Consider the following 10,000-nt stretch of genomic DNA (forward strand, 5'->3'; position numbering starts at 1 on the left):
AGACAGACAGACAGACAGACAGACAGACAGACAGACAGATACCTGGTGTCTTTTGAACTCGGTCACATGACACATGTAGAGTCCTGCATCTCCCTGAGACGTGTTTAATATGGTCAGGTCAAAGATTTTACCCTGGAAATTAAACACACATGATTACAGGTGGGTTACATTGAGATGAATGCATGTGATTATAAACGCAGCACAAAAAGAAAGGAAACTTGACTTGGGTCCATTATATCTCCCCTTTAATAATACCAATTTGTATTGTGTTTTATATCATTTATATTGTTGATTTGTCACCTTTACAACAAGGTACAGTTTGTAAGCATCGGGCATTCGAGGCATGAGCTACACAGCCAAACGTGTGGGTAGCGCTGAGCAGAATTTTGCCAAAATGGCTTGCAATACCGTTCTGCTGGCATTTACTCTCGTTTTGGGCTTCCCTGACACTGAGCTTAACATTAACAAAGTGTAACAAATGTTTTCTTCTTTTCCTTATTACTGTGGGAGAGTGCAATCATCAATGCTCCAAGCAACAAAGGTGAACACCAAAAGAACAGTATTGCAGGCCTGCCAGGACATTTTGACAATTTTTGGAGGCACATTTTGGGTCTAGAGCTCTAAACCCTCCACACTTTGCTATCTAACATCAGGGTCTAGAGCTCTAAACTTTCCACACTCTCCTATCTAACATCAGGGTCTAGAGCTCTAAACCCTCCACACTTTGCTATCTAACATCAGGGTCTAGAGCTCTAAACTTTCCACACTCTCCTATCTAACATCAGGGTCTAGAGCTCTAAACCCTCCACACTCTGCTATCTAACATCAGGGTCTAGAGCTCTAAACCCTCCACACTCTCCTATCTAACATCAGGGTCTAGAGCTCTAAACCCTTCACACTCTGCTATCTAACATCAGGGTCTAGAGCTCTAAACCCTCCACACTCTGCTATCTAACATCAGGGTCTAGAGCTCTAAACCCTCCACACTTTGCTATCTAACATCAGGGTCTAGAGCTCTTCCCTGACACTGAGCTTAACATTAACAAAGTGTAACAAATGTTTTCTTCTTTTCCTTATTACTGTGGGAGAGTGCAATCATCAATGCTCCAAGCAACAAAGGTGAACACCAAAAGAACAGTATTGCAGGCCTGCCAGGACATTTTGACAATTTTTGGAGGCACATTTTGGGTCTAGAGCTCTAAACCCTCCACACTTTGCTATCTAACATCAGGGTCTAGAGCTCTAAACTTTCCACACTCTCCTATCTAACATCAGGGTCTAGAGCTCTAAACCCTCCACACTTTGCTATCTAACATCAGGGTCTGGAGCTCTAAACTTTCCACACTCTCCTATCTAACATCAGGGTCTAGAGCTCTAAACCCTCCACACTCTGCTATCTAACATCAGGGTCTAGAGCTCTAAACCCTCCACACTCTCCTATCTAACATCAGGGTCTAGAGCTCTAAACCCTTCACACTCTGCTATCTAACATCAGGGTCTAGAGCTCTAAACCCTCCACACTCTGCTATCTAACATCAGGGTCTAGAGCTCTAAACCCTCCACACTTTGCTATCTAACATCAGGGTCTAGAGCTCTAAACTTTCCACACTCTCCTATCTAACATCAGGGTCTAGAGCTCTAAACCCTCCACACTTTGCTATCTAACATCAGGGTCTAGAGCTCTAAACTTTCCACACTCTCCTATCTAACATCAGGGTCTAGAGCTCTAAACCCTCCACACTCTGCTATCTAACATCAGGGTCTAGAGCTCTAAACCCTCCACACTCTCCTATCTAACATCAGGGTCTAGAGCTCTAAACCCTTCACACTCTGCTATCTAACATCAGGGTCTAGAGCTCTAAACCCTCCACACTCTGCTATCTAACATCAGGGTCTAGAGCTCTAAACTTTCCACACTCTCCTATCTAACATCAGGGTCTAGAGCTCTAAACCCTCCACACTCTGCTATCTAACATCAGGGTCTAGAGCTCTAAACCCTCCACACTCTGCTATCTAACATCAGGGTCTAGAGCTCTAAACCCTCCACACTCTGCTATCTAACATTAGGGTCTAGAGCTCTAAACCCTCCACTCTGCTATCTAACCAGGGCTGTATTAACCATTGGGCCGGTGGGGCCGTTGCCAGGGGCCCTTGGCTCTCAGGGGCCCTTGGGGGAACTGGCCTGCGTGGTCAATGACAATTTACAAAAATTAAATGTATATTTTAAGCAAAAATCAAATGTGTGGGCCCCTCCTCTGTTGTCTACAGGTGCTTTCTTGGTCCACAGATGATCATCGTGGCTTAAAGGTGATACACCATGCATTTAAAAAGTATTTATGTCATATTGTTTATGTCCCAAAAACGTTTTTCAAAAGGTTTGAGGCTAAATTACCACTCCTGAATAGAGAGCCTCTCATTTTTGAATGGCTCTCAGAGCATTTTCAGCTGCAGTACCACCTTTGGCCTGAACTGCGCCACCCCCCCCCCCCCCCCCCAAAGAAATCAAAAAAAAAATATTTGAAAAAAAAAATCTTTTTGAAAAAAAAATATTTTTTGGATTTTTTTTTTTTTTGGGGGTGGGGGCCCCTAAAAAATTATCGGCCAGGGGCCCTCGCGGGGGTTAATCCGTCCATGTATCTAACATCAGGGTCTAGAGCTCTAAACCCTCCACACTCTGCTATCTAACATCAGGGTCTAGAGCTCTAAACCCTCCACTCTGCTATCTAACATCAGAGCTCTAAACCATCCACACTCTCCTATCTAACATCAGGGTCTAGAGCTCTAAACCCTCCACACTCTGCTATCTAACATCAGAGCTCTAAACCCTCTACACTCTCCTATCTAACATCAGAGCTCTAAACCCTCTACACTCTCCTATCTAACATCAGGGTCTAGAGCTCTAAACCCTCCACACTCTGCTATCTAACATCAGGGTCTAGAGCTCTAAACCCTCCACACTCTGCTATCTAACATCAGGGTCTAGAGCTCTAAACCTTCCACACTCTGCTATCTAACATCAGGGTCTAGAGCTCTAAACCCTCCACACTCTGCTAGGGTTTTTCGATTAATCGATTTTAATCGAAATCGGGATTTCTTCCTTTGGACGATTTAAAAAATAAGAAATCGTCAAATCGAGTTTCACTTTAATTAGGGTAATTCTTACTCATTGGAGCCTTGCAAGGGGCAAAACGTACACAGCCCGGTCCTCCTAAAGCAGGACGACAAGGTCTGACACCAAATTAATACCAATTTCTCTCTGATGTGTCATTTCTTTTATGCACATGCAGCGCACGTCAGACTGTGTGCTGTGGCAGAGCTCACCACAGCACTGCGTTCACTCGCGCTGGTACAGGCAGCAAACAGAACAAACGCTGTTGAGGTGGTAAACTTACTTGTTGTAGTTTGAAAGAAGCTTATTAATTCTGTGTTACCCACCTACTGTCCCTGTCACTGTGTTAATTTTGCGTCGGGAGACTCAGGAAGCAAAGCGATTCGCCTCCGTTTACAATCAATCAACATCTCCGTGCATGAGCAGTGCAGGGGCGGCCTTAGCTATTTTTTCACCCGTTTCACCAGCCTCCAAGAGGGGTTCTTAACCTTTTCAGGCCGCAACCCCCAAAATAATCATATTTTACTGGGGGAAGATAGATCTTCTATAGACATCCATCTATAGTTCTTCTATAGACATCCATCTATAGTTCTTCTATAGACATCCATCTATAGACAGATGTATATAACATCTATAGATCTTCTATAGACAGATGGAGGAGCTTATGGGTAACCAGAGGCATGGAGGAAGTCACCTACGTATTATAGGCCACGTATTATCGAGGCAAATCCTCCAAGACTACATTTTGTATAACACGGTTCTATTTTGAAAATAGCAGATCTACAAGCTCACAACGCCTCGCGTCTATAAAAGACAAAGTCTAATCAAAGGCTCAGAAGACCTGCTGCACTCAGGCTGCACTGTGTGAACTTAGTGCCATATGCAACATGTCAGCCATGTAAACAAACACACATCCAACATGTCAGCCATGTAAACAAACACACATCCAACATGTCAGCCATGTAAACAAACACACAGCGACATTTACAACTAAACGTTCTCAAGAATGTTTTTGAAAACATTTGAAGTGAGAAACAGACAATAGAGTAACCAAATATGGATTCTATTTCATCAACACTTCCTTGTTTGAATAAATCGAGATTTACGATATTATCGATAATCAAAATCTATATTATCCTGGGGCGGAACATTTGCCAAGAAATAGTGAGCTTGTAGATCTAGTGAGCTTGTAGATCTGGTGAGCTTGTAGATCTAGTGAGCTTGTAGATCTAGTGAGCTTGTAGATCTAGTGAGCTTGTAGATCTGGTGAGCTTGTAGATCTAGTGAGCTTGTAGATCTAGTGAGCTTGCAGATCTAGTGAGCTTGTAGATCTGGTGAGCTTGTAGATCTAGTGAGCTTGTAGATCTAGTGAGCTTGTAGATTGGCTATTTTGGCAATAAAAAACATTATGATAAAAAAAAGTGAAAAAAATATCAAGTATGTTATTGTTATAAGTACATTTTACTAATAGAGGGTTTAAATGCAGCTTGGGCAAATACAATGTGAATTGATCCCAGTGCATGACAGAGGACGATGTCACCATAGATTAAATCTCCACAATACATTTATCAATTTATTAATCAAATCTCCACAATACATTTATCAATTTATTAATCAAATCTCCACAATACATTTATCAATTTATTAAACAAATCTCCACAATACATTTATCAATTTATTAATCAAATCTCCACGATGCGATTATCGTGAGTGTTTTTTGTCACGATAAACGACAATATGGCTTATCGTCCCCTCCCTGACGTGTGCATATCATTTGCATATCATTTGCATACAATTTGCATATTTCACCTGTTTGACGACATTCAGCCTCAGTTTGGGCCAGGGGAAGCTCTTGGTGTAGTTGCCATAGAAACGGGCCTTGTGCATGTTGACCCTGGCCACCAGGAGCTCGTTAAGCTCGTTAAGCTCGTTAAGGTGGGCGTGGCCCGGCAGGAAGCTCCAGCGAACCACAGGAAGGGGAGAGCTGCGCCGGCGCTGTGACACCACGCACCGCAGGGTGACGCTGGCCCCTGATTGGACCACCGTGAAGGGGGCGGGACTAACGGTCACGTTGATGGACAGGCACACGTCTGGAAGGGAGAGAGGGAAACACATAAAGGTGTGTGTATAGCTTTAAGGAAACTCTTAACCAGACAGTTAAAGGTGTGTGTATAGCTTTAAGGAAACACTTAACCAGTGTTAAAGGTGTGTGTATAGCTTTAAGGAAACACTTAACCAGACAGTTAAAGGTGTGTGTATAGCTTTAAGGAAACACTTAACCAGTGTTAAAGGTGTGTGTATAGCCTTAAGGAAACACTTAACCAGACAGTTAAAGGTGTGTGTATAGCTTTAAGGATAGATAATTGTCTACATGCTTTACACTGCTGTCATAACATCCATACACTGAAAATCTAAATCATTAAAATCGCTAAAAACAATAGAAAGCAGTAAATGAAAACATAATTTCTCTGATTTCTAAAATATGAACCCTTGTTGTTAAAAACAAAGAAATACAATAAAATAAACAAGTTATAGTTGTTCCATTCAAAGACACCAAACCTGCTTGTGTGTGTGTGTGTGTGTGTGTGTGTGTGTGTGTGTGTGTGTGTGTGTGTGTGTGTGTGTGTGTGTGTGTGTGTGGGGAGGCATTTTGTTCTGTCTCTGCTATAATTGTCAGCTGCCACATATGGCGGAGACACTGTTACTTTGTACTGAGTATTTATACTGTAACTTATAGAGTACTGAGTATTTATACTGTAATGTATATCATAGAGTAGTGAGTATACTGTAATTTATACCATTGAGTAGTGAGTATTTATGGTATGTATGGTATATGGTAACTTATAGAGTACAGTATTTATACAGTAACTTATACCATAGAGTACTGAGTATGTATGGTATATGGTAACTTATAGAGTACTGAGTGATGGTAAATCTGTCATTCTTTGGACAACCAGCGTGGGCAGGTTAGCTACTCATCCACATCACGTTACTGAGGTTAGGGTCAGGTTTAGGTTTAGGTTTAGGTTAGGTTTAGGGTTAGGTTTAGCTACTCATCCACATCACAGTTACTGAGGTTAGGGCAGGGTCAGGGTTAGGTTTAGGTTTAGGGTTAGGTTTAGGGTTAGGTTTAGCTACTCATCTACATCACGTTACTGAGGTTAGGGCAGGGTCAGGTTTAGGTTTAGGTTTAGGTTAGGGTTAGGTTTAGGGTTAGGTTTAGCTACTCATCCACATCACGGTTACTGAGGTTAGGGTCAGGGGTTTAGGTTAGGTTTAGGGTTAGGTTTAGCTACTCATCCACATCACGGTTACTGAGGTTAGGGTCAGGGGTTTAGGTTTAGGTTTAGGGTTAGGTAAGGTAAGGTAAATGTATTTATATAGCGCTTTTCAAAACAAATGTTACAAAGTGCTGTACAATAAAAGAAAAACAAAACATCACAATAAAATTAAACAACAACAAAGTGAATAACAAACAAGGTAGTGAAAATGTACATGAAATCATTCAACAATGACTAAAACCAATTTATAAATTAAAATGTTTACGAAACAAATAGGTTTTTAACTGCCCTTTAAAGGATTCGACTGACACTGATCGTTTGAGGGATATCGGTAAGTCGTTCCAGAGGCTTCAAAAGCTCCATCACCTTTTGATATCAAGCGTGTTGTTGGGATGTCCAGAAGGTCTTTATTTGAAGATCTAAGAGCTCTTATTGACCTTAGGATGTAATAACTCAGCTATATATTTATCTATTGACCTTAGGATGTAATAACTCAGCTATATATTTATCTATTGACCTTAGGATGTAATAACTCAGCTATATATTTATCTATTGACCTTAGGATGTAATAACTCAGCTATATATTTATCTATTGACCTTAGGATGTAATAACTCAGCTATATATTTATCTATTGACCTTAGGATGTAATAACTCAGCTATATATTTATCTATTGACCATAGGATGTAATAACTCAGCTATATATGTATCTATTGACCATAGGATGTAATAACTCAGCTATATATTTATCTATTGACCTTAGGATGTAATAACTCAGCTATATATTTATCTATTGACCATAGGATGTAATAACTCAGCTATATATGTATCTATTGACCTTAGGATGTAATAACTCTGAGTATTTATACTGTAATGTATATCATAGAGTAGTGAGTATACTGTAATTTATACCATTGAGTAGTGAGTATTTATGGTATGTATGGTATATGGTAACTTATAGAGTACAGTATTTATACAGTAACTTATACCATAGAGTACTGAGTATGTATGGTATATGGTAACTTATAGAGTACTGAGTGATGGTAAATCTGTCATTCTTTGGACAACCAGCGTGGGCAGGTTAGCTACTCATCCACATCACGTTACTGAGGTTAGGGTCAGGTTTAGGTTTAGGTTTAGGTTAGGTTTAGGGTTAGGTTTAGCTACTCATCCACATCACAGTTACTGAGGTTAGGGCAGGGTCAGGGTTAGGTTTAGGTTTAGGGTTAGGTTTAGCTACTCATCTACATCACGTTACTGAGGTTAGGGCAGGGTCAGGTTTAGGTTTAGGTTTAGGTTAGGGTTAGGTTTAGGGTTAGGTTTAGCTACTCATCCACATCACGGTTACTGAGGTTAGGGTCAGGGGTTTAGGTTAGGTTTAGGGTTAGGTTTAGCTACTCATCCACATCACGGTTACTGAGGTTAGGGTCAGGGGTTTAGGTTTAGGTTTAGGGTTAGGTAAGGTAAGGTAAATTTATTTATATAGCGCTTTTCAAAACAAATGTTACAAAGTGCTGTACAATAAAAGAAAAACAAAACATCACAATAAAATTAAACAACAACAAAGTGAATAACAAACAAGGTAGTGAAAATGTACATGAAATCATTCAACAATGACTAAAACCAATTTATAAATTAAAATGTTTACGAAACAAATAGGTTTTTAACTGCCCTTTAAAGGATTCGACTGACACTGATCGTTTGAGGGATATCGGTAAGTCGTTCCAGAGGCTTCAAAAGCTCCATCACCTTTTGATATCAAGCGTGTTGTTGGGATGTCCAGAAGGTCTTTATTTGAAGATCTAAGAGCTCTTATTGACCTTAGGATGTAATAACTCAGCTATATATTTATCTATTGACCTTAGGATGTAATAACTCAGCTATATATTTATCTATTGACCTTAGGATGTAATAACTCAGCTATATATTTATCTATTGACCATAGGATGTAATAACTCAGCTATATATTTATCTATTGACCTTAGGATGTAATAACTCAGCTATATATTTATCTATTGACCTTAGGATGTAATAACTCAGCTATATATTTATCTATTGACCTTAGGATGTAATAACTCAGCTATATATTTATCTATTGACCTTAGGATGTAATAACTCAGCTATATATTTATCTATTGACCTTAGGATGTAATAACTCAGCTATATATTTATCTATTGACCTTAGGATGTAATAACTCAGCTATATATTTATCTATTGACCTTAGGATGTAATAACTCAGCTATATATTTATCTATTGACCTTAGGATGTAATAACTCAGCTATATATTTATCTATTGACCTTAGGATGTAATAACTCAGCTATATATTTATCTATTGACCATAGGATGTAATAACTCAGCTATATATTTATCTATTGACCTTAGGATGTAATAACTCAGCTATATATTTATCTATTGACCATAGGATGTAATAACTCAGCTATATATTTATCTATTGACCTTAGGATGTAATAACTCAGCTATATATTTATCTATTGACCTTAGGATGTAATAACTCAGCTATATATTTATCTATTGACCATAGGATGTAATAACTCAGCTATATATTTATCTATTGACCTTAGGATGTAATAACTCAGCTATATATTTATCTATTGACCTTAGGATGTAATAACTCAGCTATATATTTATCTATTGACCATAGGATGTAATAACTCAGCTATATATTTATCTATTGACCTTAGGATGTAATAACTCAGCTATATATTTATCTATTGACCTTAGGATGTAATAACTCAGCTATATATTTATCTATTGACCTTAGGATGTAATAACTCAGCTATATATTTATCTATTGACCTTAGGATGTAATAACTCAGCTATATATTTATCTATTGACCTTAGGATGTAATAACTCAGCTATATATTTATCTATTGACCATAGGATGTAATAACTCAGCTATATATGTATCTATTGACCATAGGATGTAATAACTCAGCTATATATTTATCTATTGACCTTAGGATGTAATAACTCAGCTATATATTTATCTATTGACCATAGGATGTAATAACTCAGCTATATATTTATCTATTGACCTTAGGATGTAATAACTCAGCTATATATTTATCTATTGACCTTAGGATGTAATAACTCAGCTATATATTTATCTATTGACCATAGGATGTAATAACTCAGCTATATATTTATCTATTGACCATAGGATGTAATAACTCAGCTATATATGTATCTATTGACCTTAGGATGTAATAACTCAGCTATATATTTATCTATTGACCTTAGGATGTAATAACTCAGCTATATATTTATCTATTGACCTTAGGATGTAATAACTCAGCTATATATTTATCTATTGACCTTAGGATGTAATAACTCAGCTATATATTTATCTATTGACCATAGGATGTAATAACTCAGCTATATATTTATCTATTGACCATAGGATGTAATAACTCAGCTATATATTTATCTATTGACCATAGGATGTAATAACTCAGCTATATATTTATCTATTGACCTTAGGATGTAATAACTCAGCTATATATTTATCTATTGACCTTAGGATGTAATAACTCAGCTATATATTTATCTATTGACCTTAGGATGTAATAACTCAGCTATATATTTA

The 10,000-nt window shown here is 38.2% G+C and overlaps 1 protein-coding gene across 1 annotated transcript in view; it reads right to left on the reverse strand.

Annotated features, from left to right (window-relative positions):
* Positions 1 to 10,000, reverse strand: part of vstm4b (V-set and transmembrane domain containing 4b) — a gene marked incomplete at both ends in the record, with an annotated part of 30,041 nt that overhangs the window by 16,260 nt on the left and 3,781 nt on the right. Inside the window, 2 exons of the mRNA XM_080748355.1 lie at positions 43 to 132; positions 4,919 to 5,199. Coding sequence (XP_080604481.1) covers positions 43 to 132; positions 4,919 to 5,199 — 371 coding nt within the window. The remainder of the gene's footprint in view (positions 1 to 42; positions 133 to 4,918; positions 5,200 to 10,000) is intronic.

Source organism: Nannobrachium achirus (genome assembly GCF_963921795.1).
Source record: "Nannobrachium achirus genome assembly, chromosome: 18".
Taxonomy (NCBI): domain Eukaryota; kingdom Metazoa; phylum Chordata; class Actinopteri; order Myctophiformes; family Myctophidae; genus Nannobrachium; species Nannobrachium achirus.